At 45.2% G+C, this 25937-nt stretch overlaps 1 protein-coding gene across 1 annotated transcript in view; it reads left to right on the forward strand.

Moving 5' to 3' along the window:
• SLCO4C1 (solute carrier organic anion transporter family member 4C1) overlaps positions 1-25937 on the forward strand; it is a 76838-nt gene that overhangs the window by 21623 nt on the left and 29278 nt on the right. The window contains exons 2-5 of the mRNA XM_044275974.1: positions 19237-19500; positions 20956-21150; positions 24019-24115; positions 25602-25723. Coding sequence (XP_044131909.1) covers positions 19237-19500; positions 20956-21150; positions 24019-24115; positions 25602-25723 — 678 coding nt within the window. The remainder of the gene's footprint in view (positions 1-19236; positions 19501-20955; positions 21151-24018; positions 24116-25601; positions 25724-25937) is intronic.

The following is a 25937-nucleotide window of genomic DNA, read 5'->3' on the forward strand; positions in this document are numbered from 1 at the left end:
AAAGCACATTTTTTGTTCTGGGTTGAAGTACAATTCCCAATTTAGCAATTTCATAATTTAGTGGTTCCTGCTATATCAGAGCTATTTGAAATCTATCCCAAAAAGGGTATATAATATTGAAGGTGCACATTGGGTCATTCAGAATAACTTCACACACACCCGCTACTGTGTATTTCCAAGTCTAATTCTGTCACTAAACCCATACCTGTCACCCAGCGCCTAAATACTAGGCCTCAAATTTAAATCCCTCTAAATCTCTCGTTACCCACCGCTGTACTGTTGTTGCTGGGCAAGATATTTAGTGTCCGTCAAAGCACATTTTTTGTTCTGGGTTGAAGTACAATTCCCAATTTAGCAATTTCATAATTTAGTGGTTTCTGCTATATCAGAGCTATTTGAAATCTATCCCTAAAAGGGTATATAATATTGAAGGTGCACATAGGGTCATTCAGAATAACTTCACACACACGCTTCTGTGCATTTCCAAGTCTAATTCTGTCACTAAATCCATACCGGTGACCCAGCGCCTAAATACTAGGCCTCAAATTTAAATCCCTCTAAATCTCTCGTTACCCACCGCTGTACTGTTGTTGCTGGGCAAGATATTTAGTGTCCGTCAAAGCACATTTTTTGTTCTGGGTTGAAGTACAATTCCCAATTTAGCAATTTCATAATTTAGTGGTTTCTGCTATATCAGAGCTATTTGAAATCTATCCCTAAAAGGGTATATAATATTGAAGGTGCACATAGGGTCATTCAGAATAACTTCACACACACGCTTCTGTGCATTTCCAAGTCTAATTCTGTCACTAAATCCATACCGGTGACCCAGCGCCTAAATACTAGGCCTCAAATTTAAATCCCTCTAAATCTCTCGTTACCCACCACTGTACTGTTGTTGCTGGGCAAGATATTTAGTGTCCGTCAAAGCACATTTTTTGTTCTGGGTTGAAGTACAATTCCCAATTTAGCAATTTCATAATTTAGTGGTTCCTGCTATATCAGAGCTATTTGAAATCTATCCCTAAAAGGGTATATAATATTGAAGGTGCACATTGGGTCATTCAGAATAACTTCACACACACCCGCTACTGTGTATTTCCAAGTCTAATTCTGTCACTAAACCCATACCTGTCACCCAGCGCCTAAATACTAGGCCTCAAATTTAAATCCCTCTAAATCTCTCGTTACCCACCGCTGTACTGTTGTTGCTGGGCAAGATATTTAGTGTCCGTCAAAGCACATTTTTTGTTCTGGGTTGAAGTACAATTCCCAATTTAGCAATTTCATAATTTAGTGGTTTCTGCTATATCAGAGCTATTTGAAATCTATCCCTAAAAGGGTATATAATATTGAAGGTGCACATAGGGTCATTCAGAATAACTTCACACACACGCTTCTGTGCATTTCCAAGTCTAATTCTGTCACTAAATCCATACCGGTGACCCAGCGCCTAAATACTAGGCCTCAAATTTAAATCCCTCTAAATCTCTCGTTACCCACCGCTGTACTGTTGTTGCTGGGCAAGATATTTAGTGTCCGTCAAAGCACATTTTTTGTTCTGGGTTGAAGTACAATTCCCAATTTAGCAATTTCATAATTTAGTGGTTCCTGCTATATCAGAGCTATTTGAAATCTATCCCAAAAAGGGTATATAATATTGAAGGTGCACATTGGGTCATTCAGAATAACTTCACACACACCCGCTACTGTGTATTTCCAAGTCTAATTCTGTCACTAAACCCATACCTGTCACCCAGCGCCTAAATACTAGGCCTCAAATTTAAATCCCTCTAAATCTCTCGTTACCGCTGTACTGTTGTAGCTGGGAAAGTTATTTAGTGCCCGTCAAAGCACATTTTTTGTTCTGGGTTGAAGTACAATTCCCAATTTAGCAATTTCATAATTTAGTGGTTCCTGCTATATCAGAGCTATTTGAAATCTATCCCAAAAAGGGTATATAATATTCAAGGTGCACATTGGGTCATTCAGAATAACTTCACACACACGCTTCTGTGCATTTCCAAGTCTAATTCTGTCACTAAATCCATACCGGTCACCCAGCGCCTAAATACTAGGCCTCAAATTTATATCCCGCTGAATTTGAATACAATACATTGGGCCAAATAATATATTTGTTGTTGTGGTGAACCATAACAATGAGAAAAACATCTAGTAAGGGACGCGGACGTGGACATGGTCGTGGTGGTGTTAGTGGACCCTCTGGTGCTGGGAGAGGACGTGGCCGTTCTGCCACATCCACACGTCCTAGTGTACCAACTACCTCAGGTCCCAGTAGCCGCCAGAATTTACAGCGATATATGGTGGGGCCCAATGCCGTTCTAAGGATGGTAAGGCCTGAGCAGGTACAGGCATTAGTCAATTGGGTGGCCGACAGTGGATCCAGCACGTTCACATTATCTCCCACCCAGTCTTCTGCAGAAAGCGCACAGATGGCGCCTGAAAACCAACCCCATCAGTCTGTCACATCACCCCCATGCATACCAGGGAAACTGTCTCAGCCTCAAGTTATGCAGCAGTCTCTTATGCTGTTTGAAGACTCCGCTGGCAGGGTTTCCCAAGGGCATCCACCTAGCCCTTCCCCAGCGGTGAAAGACATAGAATGCACTGACGCACAACCACTTATGTTTCCTGATGATGAGGACATGGGAATACCACCTCAGCATGTCTCTGATGATGACGAAACACAGGTGCCAACTGCTGCGTCTTTCTGCAGTGTGCAGACTGAACAGGAGGTCAGGGATCAAGACTGGGTGGAAGACGATGCAGGGGACGATGAGGTCCTAGACCCCACATGGAATGAAGGTCGTGCCACTGACTTTCACAGTTCGGAGGAAGAGGCAGTGGTGAGACCGAGCCAACAGCGTAGCAAAAGAGGGAGCAGTGGGCAAAAGCAGAACACCCGCCGCCAAGAGACTCCGCCTGCTACTGACCGCCGCCATCTGGGACCGAGCACCCCAAAGGCAGCTTCAAGGAGTTCCCTGGCATGGCACTTCTTCAAACAATGTGCTGACGACAAGACCCGAGTGGTTTGCACGCTGTGCCATCAGAGCCTGAAGCGAGGCATTAACGTTCTGAACCTGAGCACAACCTGCATGACCAGGCACCTGCATGCAAAGCATGAACTGCAGTGGAGTAAACACCTTAAAACCAAGGAAGTCACTCAGGCTCCCCCTGCTACCTCTTCTGCTGCTGCCGCCTCGGCCTATTCTGCTGCTGCCGCCTCGGCCTCTTCCTCCGCCTCTGGAGGAACGTTGGCACCTGCCGCCCAGCAAACAGGGGATGTACCACCAACACCACCACCACCACCTCCGTCACCAAGCGTCTCAACCATGTCACACGCCAGCGTTCAGCTCTCCATCTCACAAACATTTGATAGAAAGCGTAAATTCCCACCTAGCCACCCTCGATCCCTGGCCCTGAATGCCAGCATTTCTAAACTACTGGCCTATGAAATGCTGTCATTTAGGCTGGTGGACACAGACAGCTTCAAACAGCTCATGTCGCTTGCTGTCCCACAGTATGTTGTTCCCAGCCGGCACTACTTCTCCAAGAGAGCCGTGCCTTCCCTGCACAACCAAGTATCCGATAAAATCAAGTGTGCACTGCGCAACGCCATCTGTAGCAAGGTCCACCTAACCACAGATACGTGGACCAGTAAGCACGGCCAGGGACGCTATATCTCCCTAACTGCACACTGGGTAAATGTAGTGGCAGCTGGGCCCCAGGCGGAGAGCTGTTTGGCGCACGTCCTGCCGCCGCCAAGGATCGCAGGGCAACATTCTTTGCCTCCTGTTGCCACCTCCTCCTTCTCGGCTTCCTCCTCCTCTTCTTCCACCTGCTCATCCAGTCAGCCACACACCTTCACCACCAACTTCAGCACAGCCCGGGGTAAACGTCAGCAGGCCATTCTGAAACTCATATGTTTGGGGGACAGGCCCCACACCGCACAGGAGTTGTGGCGGGGTATTGAACAACAGACCGACGAGTGGTTGCTGCCGGTGAGCCTCAAGCCCGGCCTGGTGGTGTGTGATAATGGGCGAAATCTCGTTGCAGCTCTGGGACTAGCCAATTTGACGCACATCCCTTGCTTGGCGCATGTGCTGAATTTGGTGGTGCAGAAGTTCATTCACAACTACCCCGACATGTCAGAGCTGCTGCATAAAGTGCGGGCCGTCTGTTCGCGCTTCCGGCGTTCACATCCTGCCGCTGCTCGCCTGTCTGCGCTACAGCGTAACTTCGGCCTTCCCGCTCACCGCCTCATATGCGACGTGCCCACCAGGTGGAACTCCACCTTGCACATGCTGGACAGACTGTGCGAGCAGCAGCAGGCCATAGTGGAGTTTCAGCTGCAGCACGCACGGGTCAGTCGCACTACAGAACAGCACCACTTCACCACCAATGACTGGGCCTCCATGCGAGACCTGTGTGCCCTGTTGCGCTGTTTCGAGTACTCCACCAACATGGCCAGTGGCGATGACACCGTTATCAGCGTTACAATACCACTTCTATGTCTCCTTGAGAAAACACTTAGGGCGATGATGGAACAGGAGGTGGCCCAGGAGGAGGAGGAGGAGGATGAGGAAGAGGGGTCATTTTTAGCACTTTCAGGCCAGTCTCTTCGAAGTGACTCAGAGGGAGGTTTTTTGCAACAGCAGAGGCCAGGTACAAATGTGGCCAGCCAGGGCCCACTACTGGAGGACGAGGAGGACGAGGATGAGGAGGAGGTGGAGGAGGATGAGGATGAAGCATGGTCACAGCGGGGTGGCACCCAACGCAGCTCGGGTCCATCACTGGTGCGTGGCTGGGGGGAAAGGCAGGACGATGACGATACGCCTCCCACAGAGGACAGCTTGTCCTTACCCCTGGGCAGCCTGGCACACATGAGCGACTACATGCTGCAGTGCCTGCGCAACGACAGCAGAGTTGCCCACATTTTAACCTGTGCGGACTACTGGGTTGCCACCCTGCTGGATCCACGCTACAAAGACAATGTGCCCACCTTACTTCCTGCACTGGAGCGTGATAGGAAGATGCGCGAGTACAAGCGCACGTTGGTAGACGCGCTACTGAGAGCATTCCCAAATGTCACAGGGGAACAAGTGGAAGCCCAAGGCCAAGGCAGAGGAGGAGCAAGAGGTCGCCAAGGCAGCTGTGTCACGGCCAGCTCCTCTGAGGGCAGGGTTAGCATGGCAGAGATGTGGAAAACTTTTGTCAACACGCCACAGCTAACTGCACCACCACCTGATACGCAACGTGTTAGCAGGAGGCAACATTTCACTAACATGGTGGAACAGTACGTGTGCACACCCCTCCACGTACTGACTGATGGTTCGGCCCCATTCAACTTCTGGGTCTCTAAATTGTCCACGTGGCCAGAGCTAGCCTTTTATGCCTTGGAGGTGCTGGCCTGCCCGGCAGCCAGCGTTTTGTCTGAACGTGTATTCAGCACGGCAGGGGGCGTCATTACAGACAAACGCAGCCGCCTGTCTACAGCCAATGTGGACAAGCTGACGTTCATAAAAATGAACCAGGCATGGATCCCACAGGACCTGTCCGTCCCTTGTCCAGATTAGACATTAACTACCTCCCCATAACCATATATTATTGGACTCCAGGGCACTTCCTCATTCAATCCTATTTTTATTTTCATTTTACCATTATATTGCGATGCTACCCAAAGTTGAATGAACCTCTCCTCTGCCTGTGTGCTAGGCCTAAATATATGCCAATGGACTGTTGCAGTGGTGGCTGACATGAAGCCTGATTCTCTGCTATGACATGCAGACTAATTCTCTGCTGACATGAAGCCAGATTGTCTGTTACGGGACCTCTCTCCTCTGCCTGGGTGCTGGGCCTAAATTTATGACAATGGACTGTTGCAGTGGTGGCTGACGTGAAGCCTGATTCTCTGCTATGACATGCAGACTGATTCTCTGCTGACATGAAGCCAGATCGTCTGTTACGGGACCTCTCTGCTCTGCCTGTGTGCTAGGCCTAAATATATGCCAATGGACTGTTGCAGTGGTGGGTGACGTGAAGCCTCATTCTCTGCTATGACATGCAGACTGATTCTCTGCTGTCATGAAGCCAGATTGTCTGTTACGGGACCTCTCTGCTCTGCCTGTGTGCTAGGCCTAAATATATGCCAATGGACTGTTGCAGTGGTGGGTGACGTGAAGCCTCATTCTCTGCTATGACATGCAGACTGATTCTCTGCTGACATGAAGCCAGATTGTCTGTTACGGGACCTCTCTGCTCTGCCTGTGTGCTAGGCCTAAATATATGCCAATGGACTGTTGCAGTGGTGGGTGACGTGAAGCCTCATTCTCTGCTATGACATGCAGACTAATTCTCTGCTGACATGAAGACAGATTCTCTGTTACGGGACCTCCCTCCTCTGCCTGGGTGCTGGGCCTAAATATATGCCAATGGACTGTTGCAGTGGTGGCTGACGTGAAGCCTCATTCTCTGCTATGACATGCAGACTGATTCTCTGCTGACATGAAGCCAGATTCTCTGTTACGGGACCTCTCTCCTCTGCCTGTGTGTGTGCTGGGCCTAAATATATGCCAATGGACTGTTGCAGTGGTGGCTGACGTGAAGCCTCATTCTCTGCTATGACATGCAGACTGATTCTCTGCTGACATGAAGCCAGATTCTCTGTTACGGGACCTCTCTCCTCTGCCTGTGTGTGTGCTGGGCCTAAATATATGCCAATGGACTGTTGCAGTGGTGGCTGACGTGAAGCCTCATTCTCTGCTATGACATGCAGACTAATTCTCTGCTGACATGAAGACAGATTCTCTGTTACGGGACCTCCCTCCTCTGCCTGGGTGCTGGGCCTAAATATATGCCAATGGACTGTTGCAGTGGTGGCTGACGTGAAGCCTCATTCTCTGCTATGACATGCAGACTGATTCTCTGCTGACATGAAGACAGATTCTCTGTTACGGGACCTCTCTCCTCTGCCTGTGTGCTAGGCCTAAATATATGCCAATGGACTGTTGCAGTGGTGGGTGACGTGAAGCCTCATTCTCTGCTATGACATGCAGACTGATTCTCTGCTGTCATGAAGCCAGATTGTCTGTTACGGGACCTCTCTGCTCTGCCTGTGTGCTAGGCCTAAATATATGCCAATGGACTGTTGCAGTGGTGGGTGACGTGAAGCCTCATTCTCTGCTATGACATGCAGACTAATTCTCTGCTGACATGAAGACAGATTCTCTGTTACGGGACCTCTCTCCTCTGCCTGTGTGTGTGCTGGGCCTAAATATATGCCAATGGACTGTTGCAGTGGTGGCTGACGTGAAGCCTCATTCTCTGCTATGACATGCAGACTGATTCTCTGCTGACATGAAGCCAGATTCTCTGTTACGGGACCTCTCTCCTCTGCCTGTGTGCTAGGCCTAAATATATGCCAATGGACTGTTGCAGTGGTGGCTGACGTGAAGCCTCATTCTCTGCTATGACATGCAGACTAATTCTCTGCTGACATGAAGACAGATTCTCTGTTACGGGACCTCTCTCCTCTGCCTGGGTGCCGGGGCCTAAATATCTGAGAATGGACTGTTCCAGTGGTGGGTGACGGGAAGCCAGATTCTCTGCTATGGAACCTCTCTCCAATTGATTTTGGTTAATTTTTATTTATTTAATTTTTATTTTAATTAATTTCCCTATCCACATTTGTTTGCAGGGGATTTACCTACATGTTGCTGCCTTTTGCAGCCCTCTAGCCCTTTCCTGGGCTGTTTTACAGCCGTTTTAGTGCCGAAAAGTTCGGGTCCCCATTGACTTCAATGGGGTTCGGGTTCGGGACGAAGTTCGGATCGGGTTCGGATCCCGAACCCGAACATTTCCGGGATGTTCGGCCGAACTTCTCGAACCCGAACATCCAGGTGTTCGCTCAACTCTAGTCAGTACCATTATAGCCATACCACTTTTGTACAGTTTTTCTTGTGTTTCAATAATGAAACCGTTTTTTCTTTTCATTGCCATAGTCTGACTCCCATAACCCTACTGAAATGTGTGAGGTCTCATTTGTTGCAAGACAGTCTGTAGTTTTTATTGATACCACTTTGAGGTCTGTATGACTTTGTGATAACCTTTTATTCATTTTTTTCTTGGAGAGAGGGGGTCTAATCAGAGGCTGATATGGTCTAATTGGGGGTCTGATCTGAGTCTGTGGGTTCCCATCTGAGGCTGATTGGGGTCTGATCTCAGTCTGATGGGAGCTGGGGGGTGCTGGGGGTCTGATGGGGGCTGGGGGATCTGATCTGAGGATGAGTGGGCCTGGGGGGGGTCTGATATGGGGGGCTTGAAGGCTGACATGGGCTGATCTGAGGCTGTGGGTTCCCATCTGAGGCTGATTGGGGTTCTGATCTCAGTCTGATGGGAGCTGGGGGGTCTGATGGGAAGCTGATCTGAGGCTAATGGAGGCTGGAAGTATCTGATCTAAGGCTGAAGGAGGCTGGGGGGGTCTGATGTAAGGTTGATCTGAGGCTAATGGGTGCTGGAGGGGTCTGATGGGAGGCTGATGGAGGCCAGGGGCTCTGATCTGAGGCTGATGGAGGTTGAGGGGTTTGACTGAGGCTGATGAAGAATGGGGGTCTGATTTGGGGGTGTGCTCTAAGGTCTGATGCAAAATATTTTAGTCCAGTTTGTCTTATAGTCCAAAAAATACAGTATATATATATTAGTGATAAGCAAATCAGATATGCCACAGGCATGCTGTAAAATCTATTGGCTCCAATGAGACTGTATGAAGATGGCTGCCATTATCGAGAGACTTTCTCAGTCTTGTGCATGCTCTGCTAATGTGATAATGGATTCGTTAACGATTGTAGCATGTACCATGAATTCAGGTTCCAATTAATTGTGAAGTAACGCCACACGCAAAAGGCTGAGAAAGTCTTGTGATAATGGCAGCCATCTTTATACAGCCTCATTGGAGCCAATATTTACGGAGATAGGAATTTTAATTCAGTAAGAGATGAACAAATCAGCTTCTTCCAAGGCAGGTGGTGTCATACAGTGATTGATGGCATTCTCTGTGTTAGGGCCCATTCACACGACTGTATATTTCTGTCCGCATCCATTACACAATTTTGCAGATCGGATCAGCTGTGGCCGTGCTTGCACACTATAGGAAAAAGCGCTGGCCTCTCTGGTGGCCGGGACTGTGGAAGCTCATATAGGCTGGTGCTTTTTAGTATAGTGTGCAAGTATGGCCACCAATGCTGGAATGCAGGGTGGTCGTAATCATGGAAACAAGCTTTGTATAATGTGATAGAGAAATGAATCCAGCAATATGGATAATAACATTATATTAGTAGCCTTTAACAGCTATGGACACCTTTGGGGCAATTTTATTGCACTGCCTACATTACTAAATTAAAAAATATTTACAATTGGTTTCCAAATTTTGTTCTGTTGGTCTTCTGCAGCCTGCCTGTATTCTCATACATTGCAGACTACTCAGGTCCATCATTTAGTGTGAAATCCTTCAAGCCAGCATGCTGATAGCTCAATCTGCAGCACAACTCTCTGAAAGTGACTTATTAACAATCAAATAAACTTAAATTAAAAGGGTTTTCAGCTTTACTCGTGTTCAGGAAAGCAGAGAGAGCGGCCGCAGACCAAGCCATCAGGGAGCTTGTCTATAACGGTTTTCTTACTGAACGGGACTGAAAAGCCTACAATGTATGAGAATACATACAGGCTGCAGAAGACAGATTGAACAAGTATAAAAAAAAATGCAAATGCATCTTTCATCCCATAATATGCTTTCTTACTCAATGGGACTGAGCAGCCTCCAGTGTATAAGAATGCATGCAGGCTGCAGAAGACAAATTGAACAAGTATAAAATACTGTATGTCTTTCATCCCATAATATAATATCCCGTTCCATAAAAAAAAAAAATATCACCCCAAAGGTGTCCATGAGACATTTTTTTGTTGCAGAAATTTTTGCGACTAATAATTAGTTCTATTCTTCTGAATGGGGCTTGCAAAAATCCATGTGCTTACCACTAAAACAACCTCATTCAGAGGAATTGAATGGATTTTCAGTAACAGAAATGTCTGCAACAAAATCTGCCCTGTGTGAAAGCACACTAAAGGGTCAAAGGGGTATTCCAAGACCTAGAATGTCCCCCCCCCCATATGCCCAGGCTCCTCACACAGATTGTACTTACCCTGCTTCCTGACACCCATGTTGCTTCTGATGCCAGCATGGCCGCCACTGCATCTCCCCGGGGGTGGGGTTAGCCAATAGCAGGCCACAACGGGAACAAGCCTCCCTAGCTCCACCCACATTGCTAGGAAGGCCCGCCACCTTCATGGCCTGCTATTGGCTGCCTCCCCTCATGGCTGGATGTTTTCATCCATGCGATGGAGAAATGCAGCGGTGGCCGTGCCGGTATCAGAAGCAACGCAGGGTGAGTAAGGCCTGTGTGAGTGGCCCAGGCATATGGGGGGCAATATAGGTCTTGGGTAACCCTTTAAAGTAATTCCCTCTGTTGTGCATTTTACAGTTTCCTAGGTCTCCATTTTTGCTATTACTGTACTTACCATAGAAACATAGAATGTGTCAGCAGATAAGAACCATTTGGCCCCTCTACTCTGCCCAATATACTGAATACTATGGATAGCCCCTGGTTCTATCTTATATGAAGGATGGCCTTATGCCTATCCCATGCATGCTTAAACTCCTTCACTGTATTTGCAGCTGCCACTTCTGCAGGAAGGCTATTCCATGCATCCACTACTCTCTCAGTAAAGAGAAACACTTTTGCATTTGTTCGTACAATGAGAAAAAAATAAATAAAATATATATATATATATATATATATATATATATTACATGCCTACCTATGATATCCTTATTCTATAACTTTGTGCTTATTGCCTGTTTTATTTGTTTCGCTGCTAATTACGAACTCATTTCTATCCATCTGGCAGTATCCTCATAAAACCGAGAAGCAGATTGTTGGTTTAATAGTTTCTTTGGCAATGAAATCAGTTTAACAAGTGAGTGATTTTTTTTTTTGGAGAGTCAAGAACAAAACTCATGTCAAATCCTGTAAGAAATGTACAGTATTTCTACAGCCGTTTCCCATTATCTGTGCTTGCCCTGTGGGTGGTGTCAGCCAGTGTATAGAAACCTGCATTCTCCTATTGCACTGCATCTGGTGATTGAGTATTGATCTATGTCTGTGCGACATCCAAGCAGCAGTAGCCCCTTTGGGACAAAAGAGGAATTCTATGTCCTTGACGATCTTTAAGAGTTTTTTTTGAGATTTTTTTACAGCAATAAAAAATTATGCATGATGTAATATTTTGGCGGCAGTGATGGCGTGTCCTTATACTGCAGCACGTAAGTACAGTATAAGGACGCAGTATATAGCTGTTGGAGCTAGTGTTTGGCTGCAGCGGTCACGTGTGGTACACAGTCACATCACCCCTGCAGTAAGTGTTAGGGAGGACGGGGTGGTTGCAATGGAAAGGGGTTCAGGGAGGTAAGTATTTATTTATTTTAGTACATGTCACAGCCATACTGCAATGAGGGCCTAGGGGGCCCGGGGCTGGGAGAAGAGTGGGATGTGAAAAGTAAGAAAATCCAGGGAGTTAGATCTCATGCACACAACCGTGTGCATTTTGCAGGCTGCAAAAAACGGATCCGCAAAAAATACGGATGATGTCCGTGTGCATTCCTTATTTTGCAGAACGTAACAGCTGGCCACTGATAGAACAGTACAATCCTTGTCTGTAATACGGACAATAATTGGACATGTTCTGTTTTTTTTGCGGAAAGTAAATACGGACGTATGGAAACGGAATGCACACAGAATAGCTTCCTTTCTTTTGCAGACCGATTTAAATGAATGGTTCCTCATACGGTCCGCAAAAAAACGGAACGGACATGGACAGAAAATACGTTCATGTGCATGAGCCCTTATTCTTATTGCCTGATTGGAGTCGGGAAGGAATTTTTTTCCCTAAAGTGGGGAAAATTGGCTTCTACCTCACAGTTTTTTTTTTTTTTGTCTTCCTCTGGATCAACTTGCAGGATAACAGGCTGAACTGGATGGACAGATGTCTTTTATCAGCCTTATAAACTATGTTACTGTCACGAGGGTATCGAGAACCACGCCTGACTCCGTTATACCCGGGGTCAGGAAGTCGCAGCGGTTGGCTGCACGCTCTATTTAAGATAGGGCTGTTTTCCTTATGGTAGCTTTCTGGGTTTGCTTTGCAAACCTTTTTGGCTCACTCAGGGATCCGTAGCTCCTTCTCCTCAGCTGTTCCTTGTCCAGCACTCCCAAACCTCCTTATATTCCCCTCTCACACTTCTCTGGTTGCCAGAGATAGAGCTTCCTGCCTGGACATCTATCCTGACCCACTGGAGCTGTGTTGCTGCGTTCTCTGACTGTTGATTCAGAACGCTACCCTCCGGATCCCTGTTGGACCTTTGTGGACTGCTGTGGTCGTCCACGTTTGTGTTTGTCTATATTTGTCTGTCCTCTCCCTGGTGTTTCCCTCTTAGTGCAGTGGTGAGGACTAGCGATCCCACCGGCCCGTTCACTATCTAGGGCTCATTTCAGGGAAAGCCAGGGTTTAGGCACGTGATCGCCGCACGGGTGAGGAACCCGTCTAGGGACGTCAGGGCAGTCAGGTGCCAGCCGCAAGGTGAGTTAGGGGTCACCACCTTTCCCTCTCCCTTGGGCAGGGCTTTCCCTGTTTTCCTCCCTGTGCGTGACACCGGTCATTACAGTTACTGTGTTACTATTTTTGCTATTTCAAACACATATACAGTTTACACTTCTTTTTTATAAGGCTCCAGATCTACTACAAGTGACTCCTATGCATTTCACTTTAACACATGGCCTTGCTGTATTTTTACCTAGTGTGTGTTTTGAGATTACAGCATCTTCTATGTTATTCTATTTGGAACAGTGTTTCCATGGTACATTTCTCAGAGGGTGTAAGTGACTATGACTATCCCAGGGAAAGACAAATGAATACTGAATATTAGCACATTGATATTTTCTCATCAAGGCTCATGCACATGACTATTTGTATTTTGCCATCCACAAAACATGGATCCGCACGGATGACGGAACAGCTGGCCCCTAATAGAGCAGTCCTATACTTGTCCGTAACAGGAACAATAATAGGACATATTCTATTTTTGGGTGGAACGGACATGCGGAATCAGAATGCCCACTGAGTAACAGTTTTTTTTTTGTGAACACATTCAAATGAATAGTCCCGCATACGGCCCATAAAAAAAAAAAAAAAAAAAAAATGGAACAGACACAGAAAGAAAATACACTTGTGTCTGTCACCGACGACCTCCGTATCCAACTGCTTGCATTGGCTGTGGTTCACCTGATTAAAACACAGCTTTTATTTTGTTGACCCGAGGCTCCATTCTTAAGTTATGATACTTTTCTTAATATGCAAATTAGTCCTTTAGTGCAATCAGTGTGCCCCAGTTGCTCTTATTGCACCCAAGCGCCACTCTTTTCTGTGGTCAGCCCCTCCCTTGCTGCTTTGCCACTGCTTGACCCTTCCAATCCAAGCAGCCAGGTAGGAACTGGTCACAGAAAGGAGTGGAGCTTGTGTGCAATAAGAGCAACGGTGAGTAACCCATGAGTAGTACTACAGATAAAGGCCTGCTTTACAGTATTATGTCTTCACTGCAGATTTCTGGCTTCTAAAAAGATTTTTCGTCTCACTTGCTTTGCTAAAAAAGTTTGAGACTTTTTGCTTGTTTACACCACTCACTCCAGTTTTGAAATATGAGCGGGAAAGTGGGCAAAGTTCGCTATGTTAATGAGATTTACTCCAGATTTATCATTGAGTTGCAAAAAAATCCCACTCACTCCAGTAAGAGGGCGACTAGGAAAAATGGAGTCGTTTTTCTAGATAAAAGTGCAAGGTTTAAAGGGATTCTGCCATGAGATTTTAGCCCTATAAGCTATACACTCACCTAAAGAATTATTAGGAACACCATACTAATATGGTGTTGGACCCTCTTTTGCCTTCAGAACTGCCTTAATTCTACGTGGCATTGATTCAACAAGGTGCCGATAGCATTCTTTAGAAATGTTGGCCCATATTGATAGGATAGCATCTTGCAGTTGATGGAGATTTGAGGGATGCATATCCAGAGCACAAAGCTCCCGTTCCACCACATCCCAAAGATGCTGTATTGGGTTGAGATCTGGTGACTGTGGGGGCCATTTTAGTACAGTGAACTAATTTTCATGTTCAAGAAACCAATTTAAAATGATTCGAGCTTTGTGACATGGTGCATTATCCTGCTGGAAGTAGCCATCAGAGGTTGGGTACATGGTGGTCATGAATAGATGGACATGGTCAGAAACAATGCTCAGGTAGCCCGTGGCATTTAAACGATGGCCAATTGGCACTAAGGGGCCTAAAGTGTGCCCAGAAAACATCCCCCACACCATTACATCACCACCACCAGCCTGCACAGTGGTAACAAGACATGATGGATACATGTTCTCATTCTGTTTACGCCAAATTCGGACTCAACAGAAATCGAGACTCATCAGACCAGGCAACATTTTTCCAGTCTTCAACAGTCCAATTTTGCTGAGCTCATACAAATTGTAGCCTCTTTTTCCTAATTGTAGTGGAGATGAGTGGTACCCGGTGGGGTCTTCTGCTGTTGTAGCCCATCCGCCTCAAGGTTGTGCGTGTTGTGGCTTCACAAATGCTTTGCTGCATACCTCGGTTGTAACAAGTGGTTATTTCAGTCAACGTTGCTCTTCTATCAGCTTGAATCAGTCAGTCCATTCTCCTCTGACCTCTAGCATCAACAAGGCATTTTCGCCCACAGGACGGCCGCATACTGGATGTTTTTCCCTTTTCACACCATTCTTTGCAAACCCTAGAAATGGTTGTGCGTGAAAATCCCAGTAACTGAGCAGATTGTGAAATACTCAGACCGACCCGTCTGGCACCAACAACCATGCCACGCTCAAAATTGCTTAAATCACCTTTCTTTCCCATTCTGACATTCAGTTTGGAGTTCAGGAGATTGTCTTGACCAGGACCACAACCCTACATGCATTGAAGCAACTGCCATGTGATTGGTCGACTAGAGAATCGCATTAATGAGAAATAGAACAGGTGTTCCTAATAATTCTTTAGGTGAGTGTACATATGCCCATGTCCATACTAATAACATGAATCCTAAACTGGCCTTATTAAACCTGCTTGTGGCTCTATTAGCCCACAAAACAGGTTTTTATAACCGGTCACTTGCCTACCTAAGGTGCCCAAGGGGACGTCAGTTAATACAGGGTGCCCGGCCGTCTGGTGCCCAGCGCCTCCTCCCCAGTCTTAATCGCCGCCCTCCTCACCTCAGCGCCGCCTCCGCCAGATCCAGCGCCTGCGCACTATGCTCAGCCTGATGCACCGCGGACTCCTGGCAGCGGCTTCGTTGAGCAAAGTGCGCATGCGCCGCCTGGTGTGTACTTTGCTCAGCGAAGCCGCTGCCAGGAGTCAGCGGCGCATCAGGCTGAGCATAATGCGCAGGCGCCGGATCAGGCAGATGGCTGGCCAGATCTGGCGGAGGCCATTGCAGACTCAAGCAAATCTGAATTCAAATATTCCCCTCATGATAAATTCCCCCCAAAGAGTCCAGACCACCATTTTTTTTTTCTTCTCCCGCCCGTTCGGCCCCCCGCTGTCAGCACTCATAGCTGCTCTAAAATTCACCGTCAGGACTACTGTGCTGTGATAACATAATGAAGAGGACTCATGTCCTGACAATGTATTTCAGCACAGCTTTTAACCCTAGCAGTGGAGGGACGGGGGGCAGTAGGGTATTAAAAAATAGCAGTCTCGACTCCTTATCTGTAGTGCCACTCAAGTAGAAGATAATAGTCCAAGATCGTGGTGAAAGATTCCCTTTAAATTCATCAGCAAGGGAATATTGCAAGACAGACCCTTCTATTAGGAACTCCATAAAGAAAAATCAGGTGATGATATGGTCCTTTTCCGGGAGAAAATGTCTTTAGAAACACATTTAGAAATAACTTTAATTAGTTAACCATTGATGCTTTCTCTAGGGAGTAATCACTGTAGGACGGGAATTGAAATCCCTGTGTCTGTGTGGTTGGCGGGAGGATGAGGTGGAGACTGGTCCACGATCAGCTGAGGCGGGGAGAGAATACTTCACTTCTGTTCTATTCCTTACAAGATTTTGGAGACATGGACTGGCGGCTGCAGCATCAGGTTACTGATTAAGGCCTCTTTCACACGACCGTATAGCTTTTTCAGTGTTTTGCGGGCCGTTTTTTCCAGATCTGTTCCGTTTTTTGTTTCGGTTGTGTTTCAGATCTTTCGTAAGGCATATACAATATACAGTAATTACATAGAAAAAAATTGGGCTGGGCATAACATTTTCAATAGATGGTTCCGCAAAAACGGAATGGATACGGAAGGCATACGGAATCGGATGCATTTCCGTATGTGTTCCATTTTTTTTGCGGACCCATTGACTTGAATGGAGCCACGGAAAGTGATTTGCGGGCAATAATGGGACCTGTTCTATCTTTCAACGGAACGGAAATGGAATGCATACGGAGTACATTCTGTTTTTTTTTGCGGAACCATTGACATGAATGGTTCCGTAAATGGAACGCAAAAAACGGCCTGTAAACGGAAAAAAAACAAAACGGTCATGTGAAAGAGGCCTAAGGTACAGCATTAGATATGTCCTTGGCTGTTCCTCAATCAGTTACTCTATACAGCAGCTACAGGTCTATGACCCCCAAATCCTGTAAGGCTGACTAAGCACAAGGTTCACATCCAGCCAGCCTGAACATATCTTCTGACACCTCCCCCTCCCAGCTGAAACAGTCCCCCTCATAGGTCTTAAGCACCTGTGCTAGTTACATTCCTGGATGGGTTTCTGACTGTTTAAGAGGATGACAACAATTTTAATGTACTTAAAGTGTAACTTATTCATTTTTTTATTGTAATGTGTAGAGGCAGCGATACTGACCATTTTTGTAATATACTTGAATTACTGAGTTTGTACATTTCTCTTAGAAAAGTAGCTCTAAAGTGGCCCTTTATGTGCCTTAGCTCCAGACTGACTGCTGTTGCCCTCACTACCTCTCTATCTAAAGAGAGAGACGAGAGAAAGAAAGAAAGAAAGAAAGAAAGAAGAGAGAAAGAAAGAGAAGAGAGAACGAAAGAGAGAGAAGAGAGAAAGAAAAAGAGAGAAGAGAGAAAGAAAGAGAAAAGAGAGAAAGAAATAGAAAAGAGAGAAAGAAAGAGAGAGAGAAAAGAGAGACGGGAGAAAGAAAGAGAGAGAAGAGAGAAAAAAAGAGAGAGAAGAGAGAAAAAAAGAGAGAGAAGAGAGAAAAAAAGAGAGAGAGAAGAGAGAAAGAAAGAGAGAAGCGAGAAAGAGAGAAGGAAGGAAGAGAGAAAGAAGGAAGAGAGAAAGAAGGAAGAGAGGTCAGTGTGGAGCTAAGGCACATAGGAGGGCCACTTTAGGGCCACTTTAGAGCTACTTTTCTAATAGAAATGTACAAACTCAGTAATTCAAGTATATTACAAAAATGGTCAGTATCGCTGCCTCTACACATTACAAAAAAAGAATGACAGTAATTTATTTGTTTATTTTTGTGTTTTCCTGGAGAACAGTTATTCCTCCAGGTACAGTATAATTCTTTAGCCAACACAAGTTACCGCAGACTTCACGGTGTAAACCCCCAAGGGAAACTACAAGCGTAGTCTTGTAATCCACAAATGCTAACTGGAGGGTTAACTACTGTATTTGTGATCCAAGAAAGGCAAATATAGTGTCAAGTTGTAATCTACAAACATTAGATGTAATCTGAAATTGTAACCCAGAAACATCAAATATGTTGTCCACTTTATACTCCACCAATGGGGGTGAGCTTACTTAAGGAGAAACTGTATTACTGATAGTAATTGATTACACCTTGAGATACCTGATGTGAAACACGTTGGGGTGGTGAGGTGGTGGTCTGGCGTACTTGCTGGTGGTCTGGCATACTTGCTGTACCATGTCATCCATAGATAGGGAATATGTTCAATACCAGTCTTGCTTGGGATATTGTCTTTGCCTATATATTGAATAATGGGAGAAAAGAAGAAATGAATCGCACATCCACTGCTAATGCTATGATCTCATCCCTGCGTTCCTGCAGGAGACAACACTGAATAGCGCATGTGTACTACCTCCATGCTACATGCTAAATGAGGCACTAGTGTACATTTTGATCAAAAGGCATAAGCCCACTCACCACGCCAAGGTTGCCTCTATGAGTGGGTCCTAACCTAAAATTGGCGCCATCCCGGCCGGCGGCGGGACCCAGTGGCCAAACAGCACCCCTGCTGCCTGACCATGCCAAACCTAGCTCTGGGCTCCACCAACCAGCCAACCAGAAAAACAGTACAGTGTGTGATGATGTCATACATCACAGTGCATGAGATTTCACACTGATCTTCAAACAAGATGGCCGCGGCAGCCTCTTCGAGTACAAGAGGATGGGGTGAGTATGATTTATTTTATTTAGTTTTTTCCTGCCATTTCAGGGAAAATTGATTTGTTACCACGAAGCACAAGGACTTTCGGCTTCATGGTGAATCGATTGGATTGAAGTCCACTCAGGACTTCAATCCACTAGTTATTGTAATGAACAATTGGATGTCAACATACAAAGTACACTTTAGACATTTGATCCTTTGCAATTAAAGGGCTTGTCCCATGAAAAATATTCTACAGTTTTTAAACCAGTTTTCAAACCAGCACCTGGATCTGAATACTTTTCTAATTGCATGTAATTCAAAATGTTGTATAGCCAGTGATTTATTCAATAAAATGTATCTGTATTTACCTGCTCACTGAGATGGTCGCACATGCTCAGTTTCATCCTTCAACTGCCACCTGAGTTGTGATAGGGAGAGCTGAGACACGCCCCCCAGCTGCAGCAGAAAAGACACTCCCCTTGAGCTGTCAGCTTGATATAAATCTAGCAGAGCAATGAATGGGGATATCTCTGGATCCATGTGAGGTACAGGGTTGGTTCTAGCTTTGTTAGAAAGGTAGTGTCATGTACTATATGATGCCTGATTTTTATTTTTTACATTAGTCATGGGATAATCCCTTTAATATATATTTCTACTTTTATTTTTCAGGTACTGCTGTAAACGGTTTGGTAAATGTGGTAATTTCCACTATTGAAAAGCGTTACGACTTAAACAGTTCACTTACCGGCTTGATTTCAGCCAGCTACGACATTGCATTCTGTCTTTTGTCACTTGTTGTGTCATTTTATGGTCAAAGAGGGCACAAACCAAGATGGCTTGCCTTTTCTGCTCTGATGATTGGCATAGGATCTATTGTTTTTTCCATACCTCATTTTACCAGTGGAATGTATCAGTTTGGAAACAGCTATAATGGTAAGTTAAGGGCAGACGAAAAGCGAAAGCAAGGCAGGGCACTGATGAGTCCACGAACAATGAAGTAGTCCATAAAGGGGTTGTGCAGTGCTAATGTATCCTCAGGATAGGCCATCAATACCAGTCCATTAATTGAAGAGGCCCTGACGCTCATGCAAACGCAGCATACACTTCACTGCTTAACTGCATGCCGTCTAACTTGTAGCGGTGGTGCAGTGTAATTACAACTGCTTATCAAGAGAACGGGACGAGCAGTTGTAGTTACACTGCACCACCGCTACAATCTAGATGGCGCTCAATTAAACAGGGAAGTGGATGTAGCGCTCACACAAGCACCATGGACTCTTCAATCAGCTGATTGGTGTGGTACTGACTCCTGGCAAACCCAACAATGTGATATTGATGGCCTGTCCCGAGGATAGATCATCAATATACTAGTACTGAACAACCCCTTTAAATAAAGATCAGTTTTTTTTTTATTCTAGCAAGGGCTCATGCACATGAACGTGTGTGGCCTATACCCGTATTACAGCCCACAAACAGCGCGTCCTCAATTTATGGGCATCGGCCGTGTGCGCTCCATATCAGGGATGTGGACCCAATCACTTGAATGGGTCCACAATCCGCAAGACACTGTACAGAGTGGTGCGCTGCGGAGGCACGGAGCAGAAGACCACAGAAGCATACGGAGCACTTCCGCAGGATTTTGGTCCATGCTTCTGCACCGCACAGTCCGTGGTGTGAACTAAATCTTGTCCGCAGCACCGCTGTGTCTGTTATTGCAGCTCAGCCCTATTTGAGTGAATTTGGCAGAGCTACAAGATTGGACACGGCCTATGAGCAAAAGCTCTGCTGTTTATGGAGAAAGTAAAAAAGAACCGCAGACTAACCCGTAAAGGGGACTTGTCACCATGAAAATGCAGTCAACGTGCTATAGAGCGGGAGGAGCTGAGCAGATTAATACATAGTTTTATGGGAAAAGATGAAAAGACTTCAGTGAAACTTGTAATTGATTTATTTAAACCTTTGCTTTTTTATACTTAGGAGTCATGTGGGAGGTGCTGTCTGTGATTGACAGCTAATTCTGCATGACTATGTATAGAGAGCTAGCTGTCAATCAGTAAGGAGGACTGCCCACCTGACTCAGGCATGGAAAGAGCAGAGATTTAAATGAATACAAGTCATACTGAATCTTTTCCCGACAAAACTATATATCAGTCTGCTCAGCTCCTCCTGCTCTATAACCTGCTGATTGTACTGCATTTTCTTGGTGACAGGTTCCCATTAAAAAAGTTTCTGGAGTATATGTCTAATAAATACAGCTTCATATATACTTTGGTCAAAAATGACTTGCTGATCGGGGGAGGTGGTTGGGTTTGGAGTCGCATTAGGCTTTAAATTACCAACATGTGTCCTGTATTTTGCATTGACGGTCCACTCTGTTTTCTTTTTAAGATTTTTGTGAAACGTCAGGAAATGGCACCAATTTAGAGGACTGCACTGCGAAGGCTGATTCCACCTTATCCCACTACCTCTATGTTTTCATTTTGGGTCAGCTGCTAATGGGAGTAGGAGGGACTCCCTTATATACTTTGGGTACCGCATTTTTTGATGACAGTCTTCCAACACATAAATCCTCATTATACATAGGTAAGTAAGTACACATTGCCAAAAAAATGTAACAGAGCTTATTGTGAGATCACTGTATAGTATCTGCTGCATTAAGATATGGAGATCTGTAACTACAATGTAGTGAAGAAGAGTTTGTCAGATGTAGCAAAATCTGAAGGCAGAATGTGGGACAAGTTTGCTAAGTGGGATATCATTTATGAGTTTCCATTACAGCTGTGATATCGCATTCGGTCATTTTACATAGAACTACAAATGAGCCAGTTGGTTTGGAAAGCACACTAAAGAGATAAATGACAAATTCAGACGAGCTAAATCTGCCCTATAATTGGCATTATTGTATTCTCCCATCCAGCTGTCCCTTATGTTCTGCTAACAGTACCCACACTACCAAATCTATGTTTGGGAAAATAGGGGAAGATGGACCCATGAATGGGGACTGTAGAATTGGGCCACACAGGGTGCATTTCTGGTCAGTATCCATGAAGAAACACAGGGCCAAGACAAAGGGTAGGTCTGGGTAGGCACACTCTGAGGGTGCCATTAAATTTCACACACCAGGCCCTGGGACTGTCAGTGGTGGATTGGAGCTGCTGGGAAGAGGTGTATTATTTTCTATATTCTGGGTTAGGGTTGGACAACCTCTTTAAACTGTTCTGCTCAATACGTTACATGACACCAGCAGCACCCGCCAGACCTCATTAACTATAATGGGGCCTTTAAGGTTACCTCTATGGTGTCTGTCATTTTACTGGACAAAATCACCTAGTAGGGTTTTCAGAAATCTTTTGATATGTCAAAGAGACATATGAAAAGTTTTGATCACTAGGGGTTGGGGACCCCCACGGATCTCTAGAATGAAGAGTGAGAAGCGTTAGTATATTGCTGATTACTTTTTACTTATTACCGTGCGGCCATTAACATCACACAACTACATTTTAGCTGCTTAGTGGGCCAATGGGAACCAATGGGAATTCCAAATATCAGCATGCCATTACTGGCACATTTATGAAAAGTGTTGTGCCAAAATGGTCATTTATCATCTACCTACAGGATAGGTAATAAGTGTCTTATTGCTGGAGGACACACCACCTGGGATCCCCACAAATTCCTAGATGAGCAGAATTCCCAGGCGTTTGAATGGACTAGTAGTGTAGATATTTGAGTGGTGATTGCTGCACCATTCAAACCCTTCCCCACTACATGAGGATCAGGGCCCTTAATGTTTTACAAAAAAAAAAAAAAAGATAAACTGTACTGGCACAGGCGAAAGCCAAGCTTGGTGGATAGCTCAGTAAGTTGTAATTTAGACGCACCAATAATTGTTCAGATTATCACGAACGACCCATCATCTGGTTGTCTAAATGTGCAGCTGATTACCTGAATCGTGTGATCCCGTCGCTTGTGAATGCACCACTGATCATGGCTTCTGGGCAGAAGATCATGCAGTCATAATAGCAATCTACTGCTCAGAAGCCATCATTCTATATGAGGACGAGGGATTGCTGCATGTAAACACTCCGTCTGTCACGGCGTGTTTGGGTAGACAACTCCACACCGAACACAAGAGGGAAGGGAAAAGGTACTAGGCCTGGGAACAAGGAAAGGGGAAAAGGTCACCACCTAGTGAATCCCTAAACTAAGCCCTGACTACTATTAGTATGAACATACCTTGATAGTAGGAGTGTTCATACGCTGGAACCTAGGGCCCTATTTGGCCCTAAAGGGCCCTGGAAATAGTGTCAGGACAAGAGATGACCTGTTCCTTCCCAGCTGAAGGAACAGGAGACTCCCTCAGGCCTAATACCACAAGGTAGGGGAAAATAACAAACAAGAAATAAAGGAAAGAATTAACTCTGAAGTATGCGGACGAGCAGGAACTCAGAGGAGAACCAAAACCAGAACTTCCCACATCCAAAAGAAGCTATCAACCTCATAGCATAATGGGTGAGGTTAGACTAAATAAAGGAGCTGGAATGACCACTAAAGCTACACCTGGGACCAGAGGCATGGTCATACCCAGCAACAACACAGAAGCAAGTGAAACCAGAGAGGCTGTCAGATCACATCACGTGCAGCCAGTCTCCTAGATCTTCTGGCCCCTGTCAAAGGAGCGACCGTGACCCAGTCTCCTTCACTGAGCGAGTGGGCGACTGTTGGGAAGGAATGCTTTGGCCTGTCTAAATCCACCTGTATTCTACTGAAGGGATTGAGGGCAGTGATGCAGTTACCAGCTCTAGCAACTATGCATTGGATGGAGCCGTGTTGTTCTGGTGGCAATAGAGCTACAAGGAAACGGCTGATTAGACCCCTGACAATCCGATATTGATGGTCAATCCTGAGGATAATTCATCAATATTAAAATCATGGACAACCCTTTTAAGAGGATAGGATATGCCCTCAATGTCTGAAAGGGGCACCTCTGGGACCCACAACTATCTTTAGAACGGAGCCAGCAAAGTGAACGAGGGTGTATAGCACATGCACGACTGCCTTCCATTAATTCCGATGGGAGCGTTGCGCTCTGCTACTTTCGGCAGTCCTATTGAAATGAATTGCAAGCGCACACTGTGGAAGTGCGCCTACCGTTTCATTCACTTCTATGAAGCTAGTGCTCAGCTATTTTTGGCGCTCCCATGGGAATGAATAGAGGGTTGCCGAGCATGCACATTGCAGGTTCCTTCACTATGCAAGCTCCATTCAAAATATGGGTGCATGTCCCAGAGGTGGGACCCGCACCTATATGACATTGGGGGCATATCCTAGAGGTGAGACAACCCCTTTAAGAGTGAGTCTGCTGAATGAAGGTTTGGTGTTGCATTGCATCGGCCAGTTTTGCAGATGCATAGTATGACTCCCTGTTTACGTGTATGTTCTTCTTTGTTTCAGGCATTGCATATGGGATGTCTGTAGTGGGCCCTGCTATTGGATATGTAATTGGAGGACAGCTGCTGAATATTTATATTGATTTTGAAAAAACAAACAGGCAAGTATTACACCCATAAGCGTTATATCACAAAACATACCTATGTGGTTAAGAATTTTAAGGCTGAGTAGATATGAAACAGATTATTTGGGTCACTGGTGCCAGAGGGAGAACCGTGAGTGCTACTATCCCTCTTGGAGCCACAACCACCACCCCCTCCTTCTCTGCCCTGCGCCTCCCGTGTGGCTTTCTGCAACAGGAATAACCAGCAAGTTCCTTATATGCAGTATGACTACTCACTACCCACAAACATGAGATAGCAGCATTGCCTTATATAATTTACTTCCTTCTTTAAAGTTGTAAAGTGTGTAAATAGTTTGTGATCAACTCCAAGAAAACTGCCTAAAAAGGACTCTTTAAAAGGACAATACTTTTATGTACAAATATTCCACTTCATAAAAAAATGTATTATATTAGCAACCTAATATGTGAATATATATATTGGGTATTAAAAAATTCCCCTTTCTGATGAATGTGTCCCTTTAAAGAGGTTGTCCGGGATTAGACATGGCTGCTTTTTTAAAAAAAAAAAAAAACACCAGCACACCTGTCAAAAAGTTGTGTGCCGTATTATTATTTTTTTATCCTGGACAACCCCTTTAAGTAAAAAAAAATGTTACTTCTTTGACCCTGGCTAGCATTGAGACCACGTATCTGCTTTTCCGTTTTGCACTGTTCCTGTTAGCACAGTTTTTACTATATCCTGCTAGTTTGTGCCAGACCATCTCTTGCCACTAGCAACCAATGTCTCCTGTAACTCTCACTTTCACTTTTCTTAGAAAATTGACTTCTGGAAATCAAACATACACAGAGGTCCTAGGGCCAAAGGAGTGCTAAGACTCTAAGTGAAGTTGTAGAAAAATGGTGTGCCATCAGTGAAATGTGCAGCCCAGTAAAGCTCTTTTTTGTATATCTCAGACGTTGGCGTGCTACACAATACCAGTGTTAGACTTGGAGGCTTTGGGGAAGATTTATCATCTCCCTGCACCACTTTTTGACTTAAAAAAGCCACAAACCTCATGATTGCAACTTTTTAAACACCACATGAGACAACTTTTACCACTTTCTGCAAAAGGAACGGGAGTGGGCTGAGCCAGCTGGTCCCCTACATTTATCTTCATTTGCACCAGTTTTCAAATGCAAATGTAGACAGAAATCTACGGCAACTCTGAGCTGCTGTAGATTTCATTCTGGCTTATGGACTGCCAGAGGATGTGTCTAATTTATGACCTGGGCCTCTCCATAAATTAGGTACACCCGCCAGCAGTGCAGGAGCTTTCAAAGAGCAGTGAAAAATGGAGGTCTTTGATAAATCTCCCCCGTTATCTTAAACACACACGAAATACCCTTACTGCTTTAAGTTAATACTAATTGATGATTCATGTATACAAGTACCCTGGTGAGTTATGTAATTGTTATCATTTGTTATAGTAGATTTACACCTTATGTGTATTATTCATCACATTTTCTTTCTTTCCCAATAAAGTCCGCCTCTGTCTCCCAATGACCCCCGATGGCTTGGAGCATGGTGGATTGCCTTTGTAATTGTGGGTCTTGTTACCTGGATGCTGATTATACCATTCTCCTGCTTCCCGAAACACTTGCCTGGTATGTATACTATACACAATACTGTGTTCAAAGGCTTTTCTTTTCATCAGAGTTACTGTATCTGTTTATACAAACAAAAGCAAAAAAGCCAATAAAAAATCATGGGTGGCTACACAGCAAACATCCGCTGGGTATTTTACACTGCCAGTAGTGTCTGTGATCAGACACAATTCTGATCTCAGACATTTAACTCAAATTCTGTGATCAAGTGCAA

The sequence above is a fragment of the Bufo gargarizans genome, chromosome 1 (genome assembly GCF_014858855.1).
Source record: "Bufo gargarizans isolate SCDJY-AF-19 chromosome 1, ASM1485885v1, whole genome shotgun sequence".
In the NCBI taxonomy this organism is placed as follows: Eukaryota; Metazoa; Chordata; class Amphibia; order Anura; family Bufonidae; genus Bufo; species Bufo gargarizans.